Source organism: Lissotriton vulgaris, chromosome 9 (assembly GCF_964263255.1).
Source record: "Lissotriton vulgaris chromosome 9, aLisVul1.2, whole genome shotgun sequence".
NCBI lineage: Eukaryota > Metazoa > Chordata > Amphibia > Caudata > Salamandridae > Lissotriton > Lissotriton vulgaris.
The window spans coordinates 20,714,867-20,740,991 of NC_141697.1; the positions used below are offsets into that span (position 1 = coordinate 20,714,867).

Below are 26,125 nucleotides of genomic sequence, written 5' to 3' on the forward strand. Positions count from 1 at the left end.
CTATGTTCATGAGACCATCTATCTGTTCATATAACATCATTTGCTCGTCCTTTCGCATTCGAGCTCGGGATCGTGGACTTGGATGGGGAATACATGATGTGGCGCACAAGCCGCAGATCGCTGGCCCACATTGTAGACAAAGACAACAACTGAATACTATAAGGAGTATTATTCCCAGAAATGACAATACTTTCCATCCCCAGGCGGAAATCACACTCCAGAACCATCCGGACCAAGTCCAGGTGCCTGGATTCTGGTGTATCAGTTGGGCGATCTCATGAAGCCTTGTGATGGCTTTGTATACTGACGGTGCGTTATTTGGAATAAAAATGCAACAACTAGATCCGATGACTCTACAAGCCCCGCCCCTATCAGCCAGGATGACGTCAAGGAACCGCCTGGTGAATGATGCGCTATACAAATATTTTAAATTCAAATTCAAATTCAAGGACAAGGCGATTTTGAAGAACAACAAGTCTCATAGCAGACTGCTCTTCAGTCAAGTTACCTAGGGCAAAAGTAGTTTCATTCACTACTGCTTCAAGGGTACGTGTCAATCTACGTATTATTTTACTATTCTGGACAGGACCTACAAACCAGAAGTAACCTTTAATGTAATCCTTATACTGATCCCATGCTGATTCGGAATTATTGATAACAGGAGGAAGATCTCTCTTATGTCTTACATGTACAAGACGTGAATTCCGATGATAATCCGGTGGGGCTAGGAAAACAGGTGGCAGTAGGAATGCAATGTAACATGTTCCATCCCAATCTAAGGGCAGACGGACATAAGCTGTGGACCCACAAATAAAATAAGAATGACGGGAGGCTTTGAAAGTAGACTTTCCCTTATCACTGAATTCGACCACAGTACTACAATCACTGTGTCCTAGATGTACTGAACCATTCTTTCTAATGCATAATTCACCTTTCACTGGTAAAACTGTAATAGATGGCAGGTCTATATTAGTCTCAGACTGGACGTTCAAAATCATGAGATTAAGTGTGAAATTACCTAATCCATACACTTCATTTTCTAAATCGGTTCCTGTTCTCTGGGGAAAACCTTCCTTGTCTGGGAAACATGCTTTATTCATAACTGTGTTCAGATCTCCCCATAACCAATTACCTTGGGAAATTTTGGACTCGCTGTCTAATGATGACATTAAAGTAAACCATGCTCCGCATGTACCATTATGCGTGAACGGGTAGGGAAAGAGGGGCAGAGCTCCCTTGTATTTCTGATAGGGAGGGAGTCGGCCACATACCCAGCAATTGGTGGCATTGCTGGTCTGGTGAGAATGGTGTAACATACTGATAAAAGTGTTGTTGCGCAGCGCAAGTCGATAGGAAAGTTCATGTGGGGGCAGGTCACTGAAAGTGTGCTCTACAGTATCATTGGAAGAAGTATGCACATGTGAATCAGGAGGAAAGAAAACATGTAGCATTAAACTTATGTATATGATCGTAAGACTCAGAAGAAACATGAAAATTAAGGCGATAACGCATCGACTGTGTAGATTTTTACAATAGTGTTTTCTCTTTTCGATTCGCCTATCTCTCTGACTACTTGGGTCTATCTTATACATGTCAGAAACCTGTCTAACCGCTTCACCCGAGGGGGACTTAAACAATTAAACGCTGTCTGACTTACTAGACCTCAGTTTGGAACAGTACTCCTGTTGGGGAGTTTCCTCTAGCAGGGGGAGTTTAGAGTCAACGTCTAAAAGGGGGCAGTCCTTAATCGAAGTCTCTGGACACAGTCCGTGCACTTTTTTAATATGGCTGGAGTGTAGCCATCCCTTGCGACCTTCTAGCTTTACGGCGGTCCTCGTTGTCATCAACACCAGTTTTGGCTGCTTCCATCTGGGTTCCAGCGGACTTGATCTGTCGAAATTTCGTACATAGACGTACTCTCCTGGAACGACTTGATGCGGTTTTACTTGGGTGTTGTCCGGGAAGGCAGCCGCGACCTGTGAACGACAAGATTGTAGTGCAGACATCAAGGAAGCCAAGTAATCTGTCAGCATAGTACTTTCAACATCAGTGATCTTTCTTGGCATAGGCGTACCCCACATATTTGGGGGACGGCCGAAAATAATTTCATAAGGTGACAAACCAGTTCTAGAATGGGCTACCATTCGCATGTAAAAGAGGGCAACCGGCAGGGCTACTATCCAATCTACACCTTTTTCTGCACAGACTTTTGCTAAGCGTGTTTTCAGGGTCTGATTATGTCTCTCAACGAGACCTGCCGCTTCGGGGTGTCGTACACAATGGAATTTCCACTGGTAACCTAACAGGAGTGATACCTGTTTCATAAGCTCGGACGAGAATGGCTGTCCATTATCAGAGTACACGACACGAGGCAAACCGTATCGTGGGAAAAATTCACGAACCAACTGCTTGGCAGTGGTCGCGGCGGTGTAATATGGGACTGGATATGCTTCTGTCCATCGGGAAAGGGCACATACAACTACGAGGACATACTTGAATCCTCTACATCTGTCCATCTGGATATAATCCATCTGGAGGACTTCAAAAGGGTGGTCAGGAGGATGAAATCCACCTTGTTCCACGGGAATGCCTTTGCCTGGATTGAACTGACAACAGATCATACAGGTACGTACTTTCTGTTTCGCTGCTGCACGTAAATGCTTGTTGAACCAAAGATTCTGAATGCTGTCTAACATGGCTTTCTCTCCTAAGTGTGCTGGACTATGTGCTGTGTTAATGATAACTTGAACCATGGAGTCGGGGAGGAACCATGTGGCTCTTCCCTTCGTCAACCATCCCTGATCTGTCTGGATCCCTCCTAGTTCAGTCCATTTCTTGATTTCATCTGGAGTAGCATGTGTCTGTATGTCTATTACGTCTTGTGTGGGATCCTTAACTGTCATGCAATGTGTCAGTGAATTTACTTCAGTCTTTGTCGTGTCAGTCGGTATGTCACTTTGGGTCTGAGCTGTGAGTTTAGCTGTTCGATCTGCCAGGTCGTTACCCTGGGAAATAGTGTCAGTAATTTTAGTATGTGCTTTGCACTTCATAATGGCAATGGCTGTAGGCAAATGTATTGCTTCTAACAGAGCTTGAATGAGGGGACCGTGTTGTATCTTGGCACCGTGAGAAGTTAAAAAACCTCTTTCTTGCCAGAGAACACCGAAGTCGTGAACGACTCCAAATGCATACTGTGAGTCTGTGTATATGTTAACTTTCTTGTTCTTGGCTAGTATACAGGCTTGAGTCAGAGCAATGAGCTCTGCTGCTTGAGCAGATAATGTGTCAATACAATGGGTTTCTATGACGTCAGTTTCAGTGGTCACTGCATATGCGGCCACTAACTCTCCTGTGTTTGTTCTCATACACGAACCATCCACGTAAAGTGTCAGGTCTGGGTCGGACAATGCAATGTCTGTCAAGTCTTGTCTGGGCTTTGTCACGGTATTAATGACTTCTACGCAGTCATGTGGTGTCGGATCAGTTGTACTTGAGGGTAACAGTGAAGCAGGGTTGAGTATGTTGCAACGTCTGATTTCTATGTGTGGCTGGAACAGTGTAAGTTCGTAACCTGTCAGTCGTGCTATGGTCAAGTGCTGAGTCTGGGTTCGGTTTAGAAGAACTACCACGGAGTGTGGAACTTGTACTGTCAGGGGATGTCCTAACACTATCGAGTCGCTTTGTCTGATAGCTAGAGCTGTCGCTGCAACTGATTTTAAGCACGCAGGCAAGTCCTGGGCTACTGGATCCAATGTACTAGAAAAATAAGCACAAGGCTTGTGTTTTCCTGCTTGATCTTGTGTGAGGACAGATAATGCTGTGCCATCACGTTCTGTGACAAAAAGTGTAAAAGGTTTACTGTAACATGGGGTCGCTAAAACAGGTGCTTGACATAGGGCTTTCTTCAATTCGTCCAAAGCTTGTGTATGTTCCTGAGTCCAAGGGAGGACAGTCGAAGTCGCTGCCTCCTGTGTTGTCAACTGTATGAGTGGCTTGGCAAGATATGCATACTGAGGGATCCATTGTCTACAGTAAGAGGTAAGGCCAATGAAGGCCCGTACTTCCTTTTGTGTCTTGGGCTGTGGCAGATGTGCGATTAACTGGATGCGGTCTGGTGTTAGCTGTCTCCCCCTCTTGGACAGCAAGTGACCTAGGTATACCACTTGCTGGGCACAGAATTGGAGCTTCAAAGGGGATACTTTATGCCCCTTTTCGGCCAGAAAATACAAGACTGTCAGTGATGCGCGTTCGCACACACGTTCGGTCCGTGCGGTAATCAACAAGTCATCCACATATTGCAGCAGAGCAGTGTCAGTAGGCATGTGAATATTGTCTAGTTGGCGTTTCAGGGCTTGACTGTAAATACTAGGACTTTCCGTGAACCCTTGAGGTGCACGTGCAAATTTGAAGCTTCGGCCATTTAAACAGAATCCGAAAAGGTACTGGCTTTCCGGATGTATGGGGACACTAAAGAAGGCGTTTTTCAGATCAATTACGGTGAAAAACGCAGCTTCGGAATCAATGGCAGTCAATAGTGAAGAGATGTCTGGCACTACTGGGTACTGTGGAATGATGCATTTATTGAGTTCTCGAAGGTCGATCACCAGCCTGTAGACTGGAGGTGCATTCGGGTCAGTTCGTTTAAGAATCGGAATGATTGGAGAATTACATACATTGGAGTCAGTTTCTACAACTACTCCTTGAGCAATGAGCTCGTCAATAATTTTCAGTAAGGCTGCTACAGCCTCAGGTGGCAATTTGTATTGTCGGATTCGGGGCAGAATAACACCTTGTTTGAGAGTGACACGATAGGGTGTAATGTGCATACAACCTACATCAGTTGGACCTTGCGCCCATAAATGCTGTGGTACATTCTGCAATCTCGGATCAAAATCTCTCAACACATAATGACCTTTGAAGTCACGCAAAAACAATCTCACTCCTTCCGGAGAACAACATATCACTGCTCCCAGTGCTTTCAATGTTTTAATACCAAGCAGATTTTCTGGACATGCTTTCGTAAGTAACAAGTCTGTAGTACGGGATAATGGACCAACTTCTAGGGAAACTGGCTTTGACACTTCGTTAACAATAGGCTTTCCTGAAAAACCCAGGGAAACATTCTGTGAGCCTGAGAGGGGCGCCCCTGGAACCTCGTCATGACTAATGGTAGTTCTGCTCGCCCCTGTATCAATCAAAAATGTTCTGTCTTTCCCTAATACCTGACTATGTACATAGGGACCATCTTGGTCTACAGGAACCCCGATAAGAGGCAAGCCAACCTCCCTCTCTAGGCTGTTTCATGTATACTGTTGATAATCGGGGTAATCTGACTGTGCATACTGATACATTTGCTGTGTGACATGTTGCGTGGCAGCAATGGGTTGGGGTTGCGGTACAGCTACTGTTTGCTGTGTATTCTGGGGATGTTGCGTATTCTGTGGAATATGCTGTGGAACGTGTTCTTGTCTAGGAGGACGCGGTCTTTCTTTCGTCCTTCCTGTAGCAATATTGTGTTTCAGAACCAGACATTCATTGATGTAGTGACCTGGCTGTTTACAGTAGTTGCAATTCCCTTTAACAGGAGCTGCAGAAGGACTAGTCTGTGTCGTACCCCTCTTCTGGCTGTCTGCTGGGACGGACTGGGCAACTAGCACTTTCATTTTCGTATCTTTCATACGTCTCTGTTCATGGTCGTGTTCCTCTCTAATTCGGTTTTGGTGGTACTGTAACATTTGTAACATTTGGGAAGGGGTATTTGCTTGCCATGTACTTTCGACTTTCAATACTCTGTTTTTAACTTGTGGTAAGGAATTCTCGACTAATTTAGTCACGAACAGATGTGGATATGATTCGCTACTTGTTTTCAGGCCACTATTAATAATGAAACATTTCTCAAATCTGGAATAAAAATCACTAGTGTCTTCATCTTGTTTCTGTTTGCAGGCTGAGATCGCATCCCAGTCTTCCTTTTTAATTGTCAATAATCTAGGCAAGACTTGTACTAATAATCCTGGTAATGCTTTAGCATGTTCTCCAAGACCAACACCTGGGACTCGTGTGTTTTCTTCGTTTTCTAATACTGTCCAGTCAATCTTTTTATCTCCCACCTCCCATTCCTTCTCTTGAAGTTTTTCGTAAATACCAGCCGGCAACAATACCTTTAACATTTTAAGAATATCGGGATACGTGTAATCTCCCATGAGTAACATGTCTTTTAATTCACGGTGAAACCCAGCTGGGTCTTTATCATGACAGGGCACTAATTTCTTCATTTCCAATAATTCCATTTTGGTCAGGGGGGTGTATACGAATACTCGTTGGAGCTCACCTCCTGTGTTCAGGACAGGATGTACTTCTCGCAAGGGATTCTGTCTGTCTATATAAAATGGTTTCCTTACTGGGGGTGGGACAGAAACAAAATGTGGAGTTAGGAAAGTTCTGTATTTGTGACGGTGTTCTAGAATGATATTAATTAAATCGGTACCTAGGCCTCTCCATCTTTTTAGGAGTAATTCTTCCAGTATATTATGTAGGGGACCTGGATCAGAATGCTGACTTTTATATAGTGTAATGAGATGCTGGATCATGTACATACCCGCCAAACGCTGTTCGTCTGGGGTAAGACTCAAAAACGTCTGCGCTACTGAATCATCTTTATATATATCATCATTTCCAGCCCATTGGACTGCTGATCGTGCTAGTTCCTGATCATGCATAGTACTAAGTTCACTGTAACCTATTCTTTCTTTCAGTATTTTATCGGTGTCTTGGAATACATGTTCAAGAGAACATTGTTCTGGTATGGGAGAAAGGAAACATTTCTTGCTTTCTAGACGAATGGGTCTGTCAAAAGGTCTGTCAAAAGAATACGATTTAGGGAGTCTTGTTCTACCTACGTACGCTATTCTATCTGTGACTTCTACAGTATTGTCATCATCCTCCTCTGAGGTTTCATTCTTGTCTGTCTCGGCTCCTCTAGCCGCCTTTTCTCTTCCACGTATTGTCATTATTTCTTTACGGATCTTTCTGTACATGGCTTCAATGCAATTTTGTTTATCATGTTTACCATCAGCTATATTGTTACTCCAATTTATCAGTACGTCCATCTCCTCTTTGCTTGTACTTGGCCGATCTCGTTCCCTTATCAAACAATTAATCAGGAACCGTAAGATCATACTTTGTGTCTCAACCTTTTGATGTGCCATGGCCTCTCGAATGCATTCTGGTCTCTCCCCTGTTCTAATAAAATGATATATATTGTCAGATGGTTAGTCATTTCTGGTAAAAGACTCAAATAGTTCGTAACACGTCGTAGACGTAACGAATATAACATCATGTCTTCTTCGCCAGGTACTGAATCATATCTACAATCTGTAATGTACTGTCTGAGGGATTGGAAAGTCGCTGCTTTGGGCGTACGCTGTAATGCTATTTCTCTGAGTGTCAATCGTTTTACTTGAGGCGGGGTGATAGGCTGACCTCCTACGGCGCCTCCTGAAGCGGAAGCGTAACCATCAACTAGATGTGTTGATACTACGGGTGTCATAGCATGAAAAGTAGGTGCAGGTAATGTAGGTCTAATTGTTCTAATCTGACTCGTTCTCCTTCTTCTAGTAACTCTTTTTCCCTGGCTTTTTCGGACTCTTCTCTACTCTTTTCCGCTTTTCTGATTTCTTTCTCTGTTCTCCTATGCGCTTCTTTACGCCATAATTCTATGGCATCTTTCTGGGATTGTCTGGCTTTCTTTTTCCATAGTGCTTCTTCTACTCTCATGATGCAATCAGCATCCCATGTCCCTGAGACAGGCCATCTATACTTTTCTTCCAGATCCTTAGTATAGTCCACCCACAAATCTAGGTACAGTATGGCATCTAAGCCATGCTTATGGTACATAAAATGTCCAGGAGTGTCCATAGGCGGGACGGGAACTGCTTCTTCGAGTATCCCTTTCCTAGTTCCTATCTGACGTAACTTTGAGAACAGCGGCATTTTTTAATTGACTTAAACGCGAACACAATGAACACAGTAATGAATAGCAAACAATCATTCATACCACGACATTAAACACATTTAAAACATTTCAGACTGATATTACCTGGAACATAGAAAACACAAAATCTCGAGAAACGATACTGGAATACTGGATTACTAGATTACTAGATGCACTGCTAAAACAGTACAGACAATACCGGTCACATTAAGAGACACGTCATACCGCGCTCACCTAAGTGAACACGTCCGGACCAGGTCTGTGTACCCAGACCTGTCTTGACCGGGCACAAATTAATAAACCCGTCTAGATGCGTTCCCAGCAACGGTACTCACCGGGAAGCAGAAACTGAAGGCCTCGGAAACTGGACTGGACTGGACCGCGTCCAACTGCGACTTCCTACGCATGCGCTTCGGAACAGGTGGGCCTCTGGATACCTCGGACCTTGCTCTCTCGACTTGGGGCTCTGGTCGGGATCCTCCGCATTCCTCACCGCCTCGTCTGGATGCCGGACCGCAGTCTCCGTCTCCTCCGTGGGCCCGAGGGAGATAGCAGGAAATCCTGCGGATGCGCGCAGTGTCCGTCGCGGCTGTAGAAGGGGTCAAGGCCTGCGTAACATCGCCAGCGAGTGGGGAAAAGGGGGGGGTCACTGTTCGGGCGCCAGATTATGTGGTAAATAAAATTTACCGGACCATTTTTCATACATTAAATAAACAAGAGGGATAGCTCAATCAAATGAGAGGCAGAGTCCGTGGTATCTGAGTCATACGGGCTTTAATGGGATGCCTCGAGGCAGGGGACATCGGGTTCCATCACCACTAAGGTTCAGGAAGGGACAATCTCATAGTTTATTAACATCACACAATATATATAGTAAAACAGTATAATTGCATTGAATACAGTAGGCGTGACAAGTGAAAAGTAAGAGATAAGAACACGTGCGTAGCAGGAGGCGTGTAAGAAGGGCGTACACGTGGGCGTGCACTTAACTTGTCAGAGAAACGTCACAAGAAACGTCATAAGTGGGTGGATGTATAGAGAAAGTTTGCAGGGTCAGCAGAAACTTATGACCTGGATGCGCACGCAGCTGGCATGACGTGTAACTGGGGAGAGCTGGGGACTTTGACTTTAGTTCTAGTAGAAAAGTCTCGATGTCTGGGATGTCAGGACGACCTATACCTATAATCTATCTGATATCTCATGTTTGGAGGATGTAGTGTCTGGAGTGAAAGGTCTCTCGAACAGGGGCCATACATTACTGAATGCTAGGGAGTGCATGCGTGTCTTGGTACAATGCGCGGGGGCCATAGGCCTACCATGGTAACGGGTGCTGTAAATTACTTGCATGGAGACAGGAAGGCAGGGCCCTCTACTCTGCAGCCAGGAATATGTTTACCTATTTCACTAGACTGGAATGTGTTTTCGAGGAGGCTGAGCAGATAACTTGTAGGCAAAATACGGTCTTGGCAGGCAGGCCAGGCCAGGCCGAGCCAGGCACCGCTTCGCTGGGCAGGAAGTAAGGCAGAGGTCAGGGATGCATACCAGAACGGCAGCTTTCAGAAACAGAAGAGACTTCGGAGCCTCAATTCAGGGCCTAGCTCGGCAGAGCCAGGAAAAACATGGCTTCGCGTTAAAAGTGCACCATGTAAAGACGTTGGCAACATAGGTTTAGAAACCAGATTAATGTTGCTTTCTTGGAGAATTTGGTAGATAACATGTTAACGTTGGACGCAAATGCATTTGCGTCTTCATTTTCGGCCATGGAGGGAAAATGCACGGAGGTCATGCATGTACATGGGACGTTGGGGTACACGATAGGGGACATACCTGGTCATATAAAATTCGATTTACCTCACTTTGACAGAAGAAAGGACTGGTTATATGAAGAAGGATTTGATTTTTTGAACTGTGAAACGAAAATGATTATTTGATGAAGATCATGTTACACGGCTGTATCTATCTTTTGTAATAATTGACTGATAAGACTTAATTATCAATCATTGAAATTTGATTCATATTAGTGCTCAGAGAGGAATTGTATTTTGAGTATATAGGGCCCATCTCTGGGTATTTTGGGGTTGTCTGGTAACCAGCCCCTTTCCCCCCTTAGAAGCACTGCATGTTACTTAGTAATTGTTTACTTGCCCAAATTAACGGTAGAGCGCCCTATCTTAAACCTGGTTACCAAGAGTCTGTGTTGAGTAATTATCACTATTGTGTATATTACAGCATTTCCATTGTATCACGTTTTCTGTTTTGCGATTTCAAAGAATCTTTCCTTCTCGTAATAGAATCTATGGTTTCTGCTCGACAAGCACCAGACGCTGCCCATGGTCGGAGATGAGGCCATGATCAACTATGAGAATTTCTTGAAGGTGCGAGACAAAGCTGGACTTAAGTGCAAGTAAGAGCTATTAATTCTGGGGCATATGATGGTAAACAACGTTTACCACAAAACGTTTGTGTTTGTTGCCTGAAAAAATACCATGTTATCCTCAGCTCCAGTGATCCATATACTCACTAAATACAGCTTCATATTCTATATCACTAGATGTATTCTTGTTAAATTCAGCTACCATTGTCCATATCGCACAATCCATTCTCACCAAGTCCAGCTCACCTTCATATACCAGTTGATGAATACTCACATAGAACAAACATTTCCTAGAGCACTTACACTTAGATATTCACAGTACAAATTCCAATACAGTTACTCAAGAAGGCTCACTAAACACAGCTCATGTGTCACAAACCACGTGATTACTCATTGAGTTGTCTTCCTGTATCGCTTAATGATGGCTTACCCAGTACGACGCACATTGCAACATTATTCAATGCATACTCGATAAATGCAAGTTACGTCTCTGCTTGCACGGTTCGCAAGCTTGCTATATACACTTGCGTTTCATATCACTCAATATGTGCTCCCTATATGCAGATCATAAATATGTAGTTAATCAGTGGGGGCTTTCCAAAAACTGCACCTTTTCCTTTATAATTCAGCACATGCTCACTTTTAGATCTGAATGCAGCCTTTGACACCCTAGACTGTGGGCTGCTTCTTGCCGCCTAAACAAGAATTGGGACTACATGTGCGCGTTCTCCAGTGGATCTGTTTGATTCTCACTCGAATACAGCAGCAAGTCCATCGTCCTTTAGTATCTAGAGGTTGGACGTCTGGTATGTGCTGTTCCCCAGGTGTCTGCCCTATTGCTATTTCTGGTCAACACCTGTTCAGTCCCTTGGGTGGGGCTAAATATGGTCTGCAATATCAGATGAATGCATCAGACACTCAGGTCATCCTGGAGCTACGTCTTGCAGCACCAAAGATATGTCACCTTACTGGTGACCCATAAAGGCATTTGTTTAAAATAAAATGTCTCTGGCTAAATACTCCCATCACTGAGATTCTGAGACTGGACCTAATAAATGAGGCACTAGGTTTATTGCGTAGACCCTTCAGTGCACCCCGCAAAACTGCACCCCGAACCAATGAAAATCGGTATGGAAACACGAGTATCCCAGTTCCATATTAAAAGGTAAACATCTACCCTGTTGCTTGGGACCATTCCTTTGATCCTGCTGCTCCAAGCAGTTATGCGGCCAGCCCTATTTACTGCTCTGCTGTCACCTGGAACTGGATTAACTAAAGTCTGTATTACGACTTCTGCACAGCAGGCTGATCAGACTACTCTTTGGCCGTAGAAAGCGCAGTCATGTCTCTGAAGCACACTCTGCTTCAGGCTTGGTCATTGTGGAGGCCCAGATCAAATGTGCTCATTGTTATCCAAACATTCATCCGCAAGCAAGTACCAGTCTTGACCCCTAAAGCCAGTCTACGTGCTGCAGCTCAGCTGGGGCGGATGCAAGGAGCTCAGATCCTAAAACTGCAATCTTGAAGCAGCTCTGCTGGCTCCCTCTAGAACAGAGGCCTTCAAACGATTTGGCTCTAAGCCCCCCTAAGCAAAATGCTTGATATTTATAACAAGACTATGGAGGGGGGGGTGGGCGGGGCTGAGCACAGGGGACAGAATTTGAGATCATTTCAGTGGCATTTTTCTGTAGCTCATAATCCACACTAAATGTGAGAATCATGAAAGTGCAAACCTATCAAAGAAAAACAGAAATTGACCAAAAATACAAGGCCCCATAATTGGGGTTTTGTGAGCTTGGGTCCCTTTGCACCGGCACCTGCTGCACTCATGATAGCTGTGGCCCTGAGGACCAGACTATCTCCTCTGCCTCTTTCACCCCCTCCCGTCATGCCTGGCCATCCCTCCAGTCTTGAAACAGACTGTCTCTGACTGTAATAAATGATCTCCCCATCTGTACAGCCAGGGTGCCCACGCCCTAACACTTTTGTGAATGAAGAGTCATAATTGTGCTGCAGTGGGCCCCTGACAGTCCTGGGCCACAGTGCCACTGCTCCTGCTTAACTAACGATAGCTATTGCCTTGTGAAGCACGCAGTCTTGTCTGCGCTTTGCAAAAAACATGTGCCCCCATTTTGCCTTCTCTCTGAAGCCCAGCTGAGATATCTCCTTTGCTTCTATGTTCACCTCCTTTGGGCTATGGGTCCGAGGACTAAACCAACATTGGCACAGCATATGTGTATTGGGCCCTAATGCAAACAAGGAAGTATGGTGCAACAGCCACAACTCTGATTTAATTGACCCTTCAAAACCATGAGCCCTGGTGTCACTGCACCTGCTGCACTAGTGGTACCTTCAGCCCTGTGAAGCAGGCTGTGTCCTCTGCCCACGTCACTGAGCCATCATTCCTAAGCCTGAGGCCCAAAGCAGGCTTCTCTGCCTCTTTCTATAAAAGGAATAAGGGGAACAACCCCCTTCTCTTTGCACCTTGTTGCTTGGGCTGTCCATGTGCAGGAGGGTCACCTTGCACCTAATGCTGCCAAGGAAAATGTTTCTCACCCTGTTTTTGGTAGTAAGACTGCCAAAAAGTGTGGTGGCCCCTCACAACCCTGGCCCCAGTGCCACTGCACCTGCTTCACTAATGGCCCTTTAAAAAACGAGCCCTGGTGACTCCTTACCTTCCTCAAGGCATCTCTCTGAGGAACGTCCATCTGTCATGTGAATGTATTTGCAACCAGTTAGCTTAACTTGGATTTATTTTTCATTTAAGGTTTCCACATTATAATATATGTGGTTAACCGCAAGACCCTTACAGAATAAACTCGGCTAAAAATGACAAAATATTTTGTAAGTGTTGTGATTTTCACTTTCAGTGAACTGCAAATAAAAATTAATGCTAATCAATTGGAAATACTTTCTTTTACATCATAAATTTTCCCATATATTTTTTGAACTCTTCAAGGGCTGCTTGTAAATGAAGACAATCTGGAAATGCCCTACCTAAATAAATAACGTTGTGCTTCCAGGCCATCTTCATTTGGAAGAACTTGTTGAGCACGTGTGCCACCCTGGTAATGCATCTGCGGACTTCCCGGGAGGCGCGCCCCACAGTTTGAAGATCTATGTCTAGAAGTACTCCTCAATTTCAAGCTCACATACATGCAGCCTACTCAGGGCTCCTAGAATACCTGCAAGAAAAACTTCATGCCTTAGGGAAACAAAAACTAACCAGAGGACAAGCAAGACTGAAACAGAGATCCTAAAGTCAAATAAAGCAAGACCACTGATTGGGCCATTTCTGTGTAGCACCCAGACTTTAGATCTGATTCCTGAAGCCATAAGGTCATTCCCAGACCTCCCACCATCCGGAAGAAACTCAAAACGCCCTTGTTCAGACTTTCTTCTTTAGTTTTCCCTCCCAATAGACTGAACTCAGTTACGCTGGTATCACTTGAATATAGTTACCTGAAAGTTGCGGTTATATGTGACATTCGACTGTAAGTAATCTGTCATGTGCAAATCACAATACTGTGCTTGTGGATATGTCCATACTCTATTAAAGTAAATATGAAATAAACTGTTCAAAATATCATCAATAAGTAGAGCTCATATTTCGCCTTACGTAGCACATGCTATGTTATGTTATGTTATGAAAATGTATTCAGCGCACAGCTGCTCCAGCGAAGGAGCGTCCCGGCGCTTGACAAGGTAGCCAACACAACACAACTAAGGAGAGAATGAGCTAAAAGGGAACGGACTCAGGGAAATAAAAAAGTCTTGATGGCCCTACGAAATAAAAAGAGATTGTCAGACGCACGTATCTTTAAAGGAAGGGAGTTCCACAGGGCAGCAGCCCGTACTCGAAATGAGCGGCCTCCAGCTCAGCTAAGTTTAAACCGAGGGACCACTGCTAGGTCCTGACCTAGAGATCTCAACGAACGGGCAGGAACATAAGGCGTCAAAAGATTCGTGAGAATCGGGGCCGAGAAGCCCTTAAGAATTTTGTAGGACAGGCAAAGTACTTTAAATTGAATCCTCTGCTTGACTGGAAGCCAGTGGAGGGAACGTAGAGTATTGGCAGCGGAGCAAAACCTGGGCAGACCCACCACAGCTCTGGCTGCCGCATTCTGGACACGCTGCAGACGTGCAATTTCGGCTTGATTCACCCCTACCAAGAGAGAGCTGGCGTAATCAAGCCGAGAGATCACCGTCGCCTGCAGGACCAGCTGCCTGGTAGAGGCATCAAAAAATTTCAATGCTGGTCTTAGTCCTCGCAGGATGCCAAAACAACTGGCGGCAGTTCTCTTGGTATGGGAGACAAAGCTAAGGGCGGGATCTAGCCACACTCCGAGATTTTTTGTCTCAATTACCGGAGTCGGGGTAGGCCCCAGTTCCGGTGGCCACCATATGTCACCCCACAGTTCCGATTTCTTGCCGATGATCATTATCTCCGTTTTTTTTCTCGTTCAGCTGGAGATAGTTGGAATTCATCCAGCTGGCAAGCGACCTCAGCCCATTCTGGAACCTAGGGGCATCCAAGTCAGAGTCCCCGTTGAGCGTGACCGCCAGCTGAGTGTCTTCAGCGTATGAGACCATGGTCAAGCCCCACTGCTTGACGACCTCAGCCAGCGGTCTTACGTACAGATTGAATAACGTGGGGCTCAGCGAGGATCCCTGCGGGACCCCCTGGTCCAGCGGATGGGATTTGGACTGATGGGGTGGAATAGCTACGCAAAAGGATCAATCGGCAACAAAAGAGCGGAACCATTGGAGGGCAATCCCTGAGATACCCGCCTCTTCCAAGCGCTGGAGAAGGATTTTGTGAGAGACGGTGTCAAAGGCGGCGCTAAGATCTAATAACACAAGCGCCGCCGTTTGACCCAAATCTAACACCAAGCAGAGATGTTCTACCATGAATAGAAGGGCTGTCTCCGTGCTGTGATCAGCACGGAACCCATTCTGCGTAGGATCAAGAATATTTGCCCGCAAAAGATGGTCAGAGAGGACTCTATTCACGTGTGCCTCCGCTATTTTCGTCGGCCACGGGAGAAGCGTATCGGCCGGTAGTTCTTTGGCTTAAGAGGATCTAAACCAGGCTTTTTAAGAATAGGCGTAACCACTGCATGCTTCTTGCATACCCAAAGAGGGGCGGAGTAAACCAGTTCAGCGGTAGGGGGCCCACTCTGGCAGAACCCTTGGATGAAGGTGGAAAGGAGCGAGACAGAGCTTTAGAGTCTGGAGGGGTGCCACTGGTCGGGGGTTCCAATTCATGGTGCCATTGTATCCTAGGAAATTAAGCTAAATCATGCAGTCAGAAATCAAGGGTATTGGCAATCTTCAGAGGCTTTTGCTCCTTTTTCTTGATTGAGGTCAAGACTTTCCACTGGAAATCATGTATTTACAGTCAAGCACTGGATCGGGATACACCCACCTTGATACAGAGGTAGCGGCGATCAGGGTGGCATTACATCTCTGACAAGTGACAGCACCTGAATAGAGGATGGAGGGCAACCCAGTTTGGGCCAGAAAAAAGAGAAAGCGGGCATTCAAAGAAGTTAAGGCTTGTTGCTCATAACATCCTGGATCAGCGGCTCAGCACAGCTGGTCATCCTACGGCAGGGCAGTGTACTGACGGTCTGACCCTTTGGTCACACAGAGGTGGAAGCTTGCATGATCAGGGTGAGTCTTGAACCACACCTGTGTCTCTTTGGCCTTTACCGAGGGACTTTGTCTTGCGTTGCTTGACAGCTCCTCATGTCTCCTGAGCTGGCTCTTCTTTTGGTCAGTCTTCCACAAAGGTTGTAGTTGCAGCCGGCCTATAGGTTGTTGTCGCAGCCGACCTATAGGTTGTTGTCGCAGCCGACCTTGGCTCTTACCCTCCGGCTCTTATTTCTCCAAGGCTCAGGCAGTTTTACTCCAGTATTGGAACTTTCATAGATTCACATGCCTGAATCACATGCCTGAATCATTCCCCGTCGTCGAGACGGGAGTCTCCGGTATATAAAAAAGCAGTGCTTAGTAGTGTAGCAAACTGAAAAGAGGCCTTGGCCCATTTCCCTTTTGCAACCCATAGCCTTTGTTATGTAAAAAAGGCCCAAACCTTTCCCTGAACCAGTCAGAGCCCCTCACCCTCTAGAACACTCCTGAGAGAACCTTCTGCCCCTCAGATTTTTCTACCGCACGTTATGCTAGGGAGTCTTCTTTGAGCTCTGCTCAAACTCTTTACTTCTACAGTATTTTGACTGAATTTTTAGGTTTCTACATCAACCATGTCTGAGAAAGAGAAAAAAGGATTATTTAGAGCTTGTTCAACCTGCTCCAAGAAGAGGCTGTTTTTAGATGACCCTCACAAGGACTGCATCTACTGTTTCTATCCAGACCATAAGGCAGCAGATTGTAAGGTATGTCGTACCTTTTCAAATAAGACCTTGAGAGATCATGAGGGAAGGCTACTGATCTGGCTTCAGAAAGTCAAAGCCAGGAAGGAAATCCTCTCAAGTGAGAGTGAGGAGGAATCTGTGGCGTCTAAGAGGTCTCAGAAGAGAAGTAGATCTCCTCAGACACATTCCTCAGGGGAAAGACCTGAGAAGGCCCCAAAAAAGACCACTCCAGGGTCTTTAGGGCGCAGTCCCTCAAAATCCCCTTTAGTCTCATCTAAGGGGAAGAAGGGATCTGCTGGTGAGGTGAAAGGAGCAAAATCCACCTCAGATCCACCACAGTCACCTTAGAAGATCAAGATTACCGTCAAACGATCTTCTTCTGCGCCTTCTGAGGAGAAATCAACCCTGTCGGCGGGACCGACAACTAGAAAGGGACCATCGACGACGACGAAAACACCTCTGTCGTCGACGAAAAAGGATAAGGCTGGTGAGAAAACAGCGTTGACGATTTCACCGTCGACGACTGTATCGTCGACGGTGAAACCGTCGACGAGGGCGTCGACGACCGTGTCGACGGCAGCGTCGACGAGGACTGTGTCGACGACGGCAGCGGCGACGAGGACTGTGTCGACGACGGCAGTGTCGAAGGCAGCGTCGACTTAGACGTCGACGAGGACAGCGTCGATGACTTGGCCGACGACGGCGATGGGAATCTCGCCGACGAGCTAGTCGACGAGGGAAAAAACACCAGAAAAAAGGTTGGTGCCTTGGAAAAAACCTATAACACTGGAGGTTACATCTCCAAGCAAGGTCTCCCCATTGCTACCGTCTCACTTACTGGAAGAGGATGTTTCGGAGGATGGTATTGGCAGTAGCCCTTCTCAATTACAGGTCAAGTACCAGGAAGACAATTCTGAGGAAGAATATGGGGGTTATCAAGAACAACCCCAGGAACAACACCGATATCGACAACAGCAGCAAGAGGAGATGACCAGTGTGCCATCCTCTTTGTTGAAGGATCTCCAAGGAATGTTGGAGGATTATAGAAAGATACCCAGAGGCCAGTGGACTCTCCACCGGAGGACATTGGTGGATTTCATAATTTGATGGAGAGAGCCACTAAGAGGTTTGCACTGACCATGACAGAAGAGAAAACTGAATGTTTTCTATATGACTTTAAAGACTCGTATCGGAGATCTGTACGATCTCTGCCTATTCTCTGCCTATAGTGTCTCATATCTGGAAGGAAGGATTGAAGGTCCTGGAGACGCCAGCTACGGTAACACCGGTTCTGGCCAGACTGGATAAAAAGTATAAAGCACCGGTCAATGCTCCATCTTGCCTTGTGGGTATCCCAAACCGGATTCTGTTATCACGCAGGCGGCACAACAGAAATCCAGGAACCCATCTGCTCCGATTGCAGCACCTCCATACAAAGAGGGCAGAAGGTTGGATAACGCAGGGAAGCGTTTTTCTTTCATGTCTGCTCTGCTTGTAAGAGCCGCTAATGCCCTTGCTATATTGGGGAGGTATGACAGGCAGATGTGGTGTGACCTGTCTCCATATGTTAACCTGGTGCCAGATCCAGAGAAGCCGGAGGCGAAGAAAATTCTCATGGAAGGACAGAGGACTTCGACTGAAGTCATAGACTGCGCTATGGATGTAGCGACCACAGCATTTAGATCCTTGGGAGGAACGGCGGTCCTGCGCAGGCAAGGTTGGCTGCGAGTAACAGCATTTAGGCCGGAGGTGCAGAACAAAATCTTAGACCTCCCTTTCAATGGAGAAGAATTATTTGGAAAACATATAGATGACACGCTGGAAAGTATCAATAAGGATACTGATACGGCAAAGTCTCTGGGAACTCTGCAGTACAGGAAAACCCCTTTTCGTGGCTCCAGGGGTAGAGAGGACAATCCTCGTATAGAGGAGGATACCAACAGGGGAGGTATTCGTCTTCTTATCAGTCCTCATCACAGCCGTACCTTCAGCAATATAACCAGCGTCAGTCAGGAGGATACACAAAATCAGCTCCTAGAGGACGTGGTGGTCGAGGAAAGGACAACACCCGTAGGCAATGACAACCTCTATCTTCCGGCTCTGTCAGATGCTCCCCTGGGTGGAAAGATTGCTCACTATCTTCATAATTGGCGGAAAATAACAACGGACCAATAGTTCAATTCGGTCACACCCTATAATTTCATCAGACACCCCCTTGTACGCCAACGATGTACAAAGGAGCCAATCATCTGCATCAACTCCGGCAGGAGATTCGGACAATGCTCCGAAAGGGAGCAATAGAACCGGAACCGAAATCCCAGGAAAACAAGGGGTTTTACTCCCGTTTTTTTATTATCAAGAAAAACAAGCACCTATCTCAAGAAACAATCTTTCAGGATGGTATCTCTACAGGACATCCTTCCGTTATTAAAGCCAGGGGATCATATGACCACATTGGACCTACAAGACGCGTATTTCCACGTGCCGATACATCCTGCACATAGGCAGTACCTTCGGTTCTGGGTAGCCGGAAGACATTACCAATTCAGGGTACTGCCATTCGGCTTGAAGTCAGCGCCAAGAGTTTTTACGAAATGCCTGGCTCCAGTGGCGGCTGTGTTGAGGAAGCAAAGACATCAAATATTTCCTTACCTCGACGACTGGTTAGTCAAAGCACCATCAAAGACACAAGCCAGAGCGTCAACGCAAGCTTGCATAGACTTATTCGCCGATTTAGGATTGACTCTAAACGAGGGAAAGTCGAACCTCCACCCAGCAAGAGTGATCACATTTCTGGGGGCAATATTGGACACGGAATGCAGCAAAGCGTTTCCTTCCGAGGAAAGACAACTGAGGATTGTGTCCCTCTTCCAAGACTTGGGAAAAAGAAAGTCTCTTTCAGTCCACAGGTACAAATCCTTGCTGGGCACAATGTCCTCTTGTATTCCACTGGTACCTTACTGCAGGCTAAGGATGAGACCATGGCAGGAACAGATCGATCTCCAATGGCGTCAGGCGGAGGGATCCTTCGACGATACAATAAAGGTGACACCAGTGATGCTGCAGGCAGCAGAGTGGTGGACGCAAAAGGCAAATGTGTCTCAAGGACTGACGTTTCTAGCAAGAGCAGCTCCGCTAGTGGTAACGACGGATGCATCATTAGAAGGATGGGGAGCTTTCCTTCAGGACCTTCAGGTCAGCGGCCGTTGGAAAGCAGAGGAGCAGCAATTACATATAAATCTGCTGGAGCTCAGGGCGATCCGCTTGGCATTACTGGCTTTTCTGCCAAGGATAAAAGGTGCGCCGGTGTTGGTAAGAACAGACAACACCACGGCGATGTATTATGTAAACAAGCAAGGGGGAACGAGATCTCTCTCCCTGTCTCAGGAAGCCCAGGAGATATGGGAATGGGCTATTCAGCAGGAAATATCATTGACAGCAGAACACCTCCCGGGGGATCAAAACGTCAAAGCGGATACTCTCAGCAGGCTAAAATCGTCCTGCCACGAATGGAAGCTAAACCAGGAAATCCTGGACAGCGTCTTTCGGAGATGGGGAACACCGATGGTGGACTTCTTCGCTACAAGGGAAAACAGAAAATGCCAGTACTTCGCAAGCTGGCTCCCCCAGAGGGGATCTTGCGGGAATGCGTTTTCCATGGCATGGTCCCGCATCTTTGCCTACGGTTTTCCTCCAATTCCTCTTCTCCCCCGCGTACTGGTGAAGATCAAGAAAGAGCCGTTCAGGCTGATCCTAATAGCCCCGTGGTGGCCCAGACAACACTGGTTCACGGAACTGCTGCTACTGTCGGAGGACCGTCCAATTCGGTTGCGCATGATTCCATCGCTTCTGACAATGTCCAAGGGGCAGGTGCGCCATCCGGACCCGAAATCCTTGCGATTAGCAGCCTTTCTCCTGAACACTGTGAGTTTAGCCATCTGAACATCTCACAGGAATGTAAGGACATCCTGTCCAAGGCCAGAGCGGAGAGTACCAACAGAACCTACAGGATGAAATGGAAGAGGTTTTGTCTGTGGTGTAAGAGACATGATGTTCACCCTCTTACTGCTGCACCTCATCAGATTATACCGTACATTCTGCAGTTAGCAAAGTCAGGATTAGCACACGCCTCTGATAGAGCGCACAGGTCGCCCGACTCTTAGTTTACCAGATTTCACGCACTTGTGCCCATGACGTGTTTAGGACAGTATTTTTGTGAATCGGGCGAGTTTACACATCACCATCAGTAGTTATATGTGTTTTCTTTAACACTATTACCTGTGTACTTGACTTACCACAAGCACATATTCTCCTGACGGATCAAGAGCTAGCAGTGGACGAGAGATAAGATAATCAAAATACTTTATATATTTAATAACACTTTTATACCTTTATAATGACCACAGACACCTGGAGGGTTTTAAAGGTTTTATATAGTAAGTGAAAATTCAGAATGACAAGAGGATAAAACTAATACAAATCAAAACATCAATAATCAAGATTACAACTATGATGTAACTATGAATGAGGGCAAGCACCATTGAGTGCGAGTGGAAAACTACTGGGTAGGGGTAACAGGGAACATGCTATTCAGTTTCAGGCTTATACTAGGGTAGGTAAGGGTAAAACACATTAGTCAGTGAATTGCTAAAGTCCTACAAGTGATTCAAAACCTGATCTTACCCTATCTGATAAACTAAGCTTAGATCCTAGACATAAGTAAAATTAGATCACACTAATTAAGTAAAACAGTTTCAATATGCCCTACAGGAAGGGGCAAAAATGGAACACAGCTAATAAGCAGTTTGCATATACGGCATTGGAGATGACAGAGAGAATATCATGGGCATAGAGGCTTTATTAAAAGAGTAGGAGGAAGGAGAATAGATAGACAGACACCCACAAAATTATATTTACCTAGGACAGGAATGAGGACTAACCCTGGCCACGGGTCAGCTTGGGAAAGGCGAGGACAAGGACCCTCAAGGACTTAGGATGCCAGTAGGTGAGCAGGTACAGCTCACGGACAATCAGGACAGGATACCCCTCAGGATTTGGGTCAGGACTGGGCTCACCAAAGGGCACGACCAACACCTGCAGCTTCGGATGCAACGCCTGCGCTACTCCCTCTCTGCACGGAATCCGCCAGTAACCCCGATTGGGTTCTCGAATCTCCCAGCATAGTGCTTCGCCAGCACTTAAGACTATTTCCACCCCTTGGAGTTTGTGGAAATTTCGGACAGAGTGCTCCGCAGCTCTCGGTATCAATCACCTATAGAGTTCGTAGGGTCGGTGACAGGTCAGCTACTGGGACAAGTCGGACAAATTCTGTAGCTAAAACTAGGCTAGTTATACCCTTTTTGGGTCCCCAGACCACCCACACATGTTGCAAGTGACAGGATTCCCAACTTAGGATTGGTCAGAGGAGGTGGTTAGGTCATTGTCACCACCTAAAATTCTGGGTTCACATATTTAATATTCAAATTTCGTACCCACCCCTTACATTCCAGTTCCCAGGGCATACGTGTAGGAAAGACAATGGAGCTCACAAACATTATCATATAACTTGATACAATTTAGGTACAAGTCGAAGTCTTCTCCCAGGCAAGCGAACAGGTTCCCAGGAGCATCTCAGCTTCGGCAGCCAGCTGGCTGAGTTCCACTGTTGCAAGACTTCATTTCTCATGTCACGTGGTGAGTCCCTGTCAGACTTCTAAGATGGAGAGGCTCCCCACTCCCAGGCCCACAGATACGCGGTACATGAAAAGTAAGCGAAAACAAATTCGAAACACAGAAAAAATGAATATACTGTACACCATGATAAGCTACACTGCACCCCTTACTTTATAATATCTATAGCATTAGGGTTTTAGGCAGAAATAGATAGATGTGCAAAAGCAGCAGTAGCAAGCAGAGAGCATGTTAAAGACAAAGCGGCCATTTTAGCTGTAATGCGCATGAACAAAAAAAAATCCCTCCAGAACTACGAGTGCGTCACATCACATGGGTATGACCGACGCATGCGCAGACTGGATTTCTGCGAAGCAGCGATTCTGTAGTATGCAAGCCTTGTTATGATTAATAGACACATAGGCAAGCGTCTCTGGGACACCCGCGTGTAGTGGGAAAGTGCAATATTAATGACAAAACAGGTTGGTTAATGCTTTTACAAGTTATACGAGGTTCTTGAATGTGAGCTAGTCGCTTTACATGCGAATCCTTGCTCCATCACCTCCATCAAGGTGCATTTGGCTGCGTTATCCCGCTACAGGAGGTCATCGTCAGGCCCATCTTTATGGTCTTCAAGGATTATCAAACAATTCATGAAAGGAATATTCAGAGTCTTTCCACCAGTAAAGCCTCCACCACCATTATGGAATCTGAATATTGTACTCTCTCAATTGATGAAGCCACCATTTGAACCAATACACAAGGCAGACCTGAAGTTCTTGTCCTGGAAAGTGGCTCTTTTCATTGCATTGACTTCAGCGAGAAGAGTAGGTGAACTACAGGCGCTCACGATTCAGGAGCCTTTCTTGCAATTTCAAGAGGATAAAATGATTCTCAGGACAAACCCGAAGTTCATTCCAAAGGTGCCAACTGATTTTCATTTGAACGAACCATTGGTGCTGAAGCGTTTCTTTCCTCATCCATCAACAGCGGCAGAAAGAGTATTACACTCTCTGGACGTTCAGAGATGTATGAAATTTTACTTGAAGGAAACTAAGGCATTTCGCAGGTCTTCCCAGTTATTCGTCGCCTTCAGCGCACCCAGGAAAGGTTTCCCGCTGTCAAAGAGGGGAATTGCCAGATGGATTTCCAGTGCAATTGTCTACTGTCATCAAGCTGCTGGAAAGCCTTTGAATGCACGAGTCTGTGCCCATTCCACGAGGGCAGTGGCCACATCCACTGCATTATTTGGAGGAGTGCCAATCCAGGATATCTACAGAGCAGCAACCCGGGCATCTACGCACACCTTCACCAGGCACTACTGCTTGGAGGCAGCCGCAGAATCGGATGCGGTGGTGGGAGAGGAGGTACTCCGGAATATCATCTAGTAACGGTGAGCCTTTCTTGCATCCCTCCATCCATAACTTCTCTTTATCACAAAGCCACATTTTATATAAGTATGCATATATGTATATGAGATTATGCTTAATTTTCTAATGGTATTGCATGGTTATGTAATGTATCAGGAAAATGTACTTTGTTTTTTCACTGCTCGCTATTCTGATTCAGGCATGTGAATCTATGAAAGTTCCAATACTTGAGTAAGAAAACAAGCTACTTACCTGTAACTTTAGTTCTCCAGTATTGGAATCTTTCATAGATTCACATGCACCCACCCTCCTCCCCTGAGAGGCTCACCTCGGATTTAGCACAAGAAGTGTATTATATGCACAAGTGCGCGAAAAATCTGAGGGGCAGAAGGTTCTCTCAGGAGTGTTCTAGAGGGTGAGGAGCTCTGATGGGTTCAGGGAAATGTTTGGGCCTTTTTTACATAACAAAGGCTATGGGTTGCAAAAGGGAAATGGGCCTAGGCCTCTTTTCAGTTTGCTACACTACTAAGCACTGCTTTTTTATATACCGGAGACTCCCGTCTCGACGACGGGGAATGATTCAGGCATGTGAATCTATGAAAGATTCCAATACTGGAGAACTAAAGTTACAGGTAAGTAACTTGTTTTCTTCCAGGCTTAGTCTGAGCCTTAAGGTGAACAGAAGCAGAGCCCCAGCCCTGGTAATGCCCCTCTCAGCTGGACACGAGATTCTATTGGTGACGTTAAAAGAAGTACTAGATCCTGGTTCTGAATGGCCAATATTTATACCTGACTTGGACCGCAGATATGAACACAAAGGGCTGGCGAGAACGGGGGAGATAGGAAGACAGCAGATGACTAGTGGCTTGCCTACTATCCATCCCACCCCTGACCGCTTCCATGGGCTCTTGCCATTACAAGGTTGGTTAGATATTCAAGCCGGCACAAGTGTCTGTGATAGAAAATGCTAATATTTGACCAACACGCCATTTATGGAATCACAATTAGTCTAAATAAATAAATCTCTTCAGCAATGATGATTAGTGAGATATATATATATATATATATTGCAGCACACTTTGACTCAGTCTCGTCAAAAGAAGGCCTAGCACACAGGTATCCAGTTCTTCGATAATTTATTACAACCCCTCACCCCCGAAAAAAAAAAAATATATATATATATATATTTATATATAGCCCCTTTGGGGCTAGCAAGTAATGAGCTGATTGGAGCCTTGTTTAATAAAGTGTCAGCTGACATGCTATATATATATATATATATATATATATATATATATATATATATATATATATATATATATATATATATATATATATATATATATATATATATATATATATATTCATGATCCAGATATTATTTTATTCATAACTTATTAATTTTTCTTACAATGTGTCTATCTTTAATAGAAATCCAAGCACTAAGAATAAGATATTTGGGTGCCATGAAACTAATCCAATTACCCGCAGCCAGTTACAGGAAGCTTTTGGACATGCTGAGAACTGCTGCTTTGAGATCACTAAACAAGAGGAGAATTCAAGATTTATCCTCTCTAAAATGAGCATTCAGTTAATCTTTGTAGCCACAAATTCTGAGCTTCTTACATTCAGTTGCAGGTGGGTGCTGTCTGGCTGGAGTTGGCATTCAAGTATTTTGCACAACTCTGAAGCATTAAACCTGCATCTTCCACAGTTCACCTTATTGTTGACACAACCTCGCTTTATGTCCCATTATAAATGGTACCTTTGTTAAACCACCATTCCTCTAAATAAAATGAACTAAATCATTCTCTTGGTGGCCGGCTCTGAGAATCCTCAAGTTCAACCATGGTTTCCACCAGCGAGGGGTTTCAAATACGATTCCTAATTAATTGTACTCAGACATTGCATCTAAAACCATTTGTGCTAATAACCAGTAACAAATCAACTTTCAAACCTCATTCAATGCATGTTCACTAAAAACATCTTGCTTACTCATTTCATATGACTCGGCACATGCTCACTAAATCCAGTTCACACTTCATATGTCACTGTGTTCGCACCAAGTACATCTTGGGTTTCATATATCACCAGATACTCTGTAAGTACAGATTAAATGTCATATCAGCACGCGGTCACTATATTTAGCTTCTGTTTTGAGCACTCAACATGTGCTTTTTTTGCCTCCACACATTTTGCATTACTCAGCATATACTCACTAAATGCATCTCACTGAATCATTTCTTTTCAGTCAGGCACCATATGTGCAATAAATACCACTCACATTTTTGTCTCTCTGTACTAAACACAGCACAGACTTTACCACTCTGCACATGCACAC

General features: G+C 45.4%; 1 protein-coding gene across 2 annotated transcripts in view; it reads left to right on the plus strand.

The window, feature by feature from the left end:
• Positions 1-26,125, plus strand: part of PPP2R3C (protein phosphatase 2 regulatory subunit B''gamma) — a 237,723-nt gene that overhangs the window by 60,804 nt on the left and 150,794 nt on the right. For both annotated transcript variants that reach the window (XM_086936937.1, XM_086936938.1), the window contains exon 4: positions 10,285-10,397. In XM_086936937.1, coding sequence (XP_086793063.1) covers positions 10,285-10,397 — 113 coding nt within the window. The remainder of the gene's footprint in view (positions 1-10,284; positions 10,398-26,125) is intronic.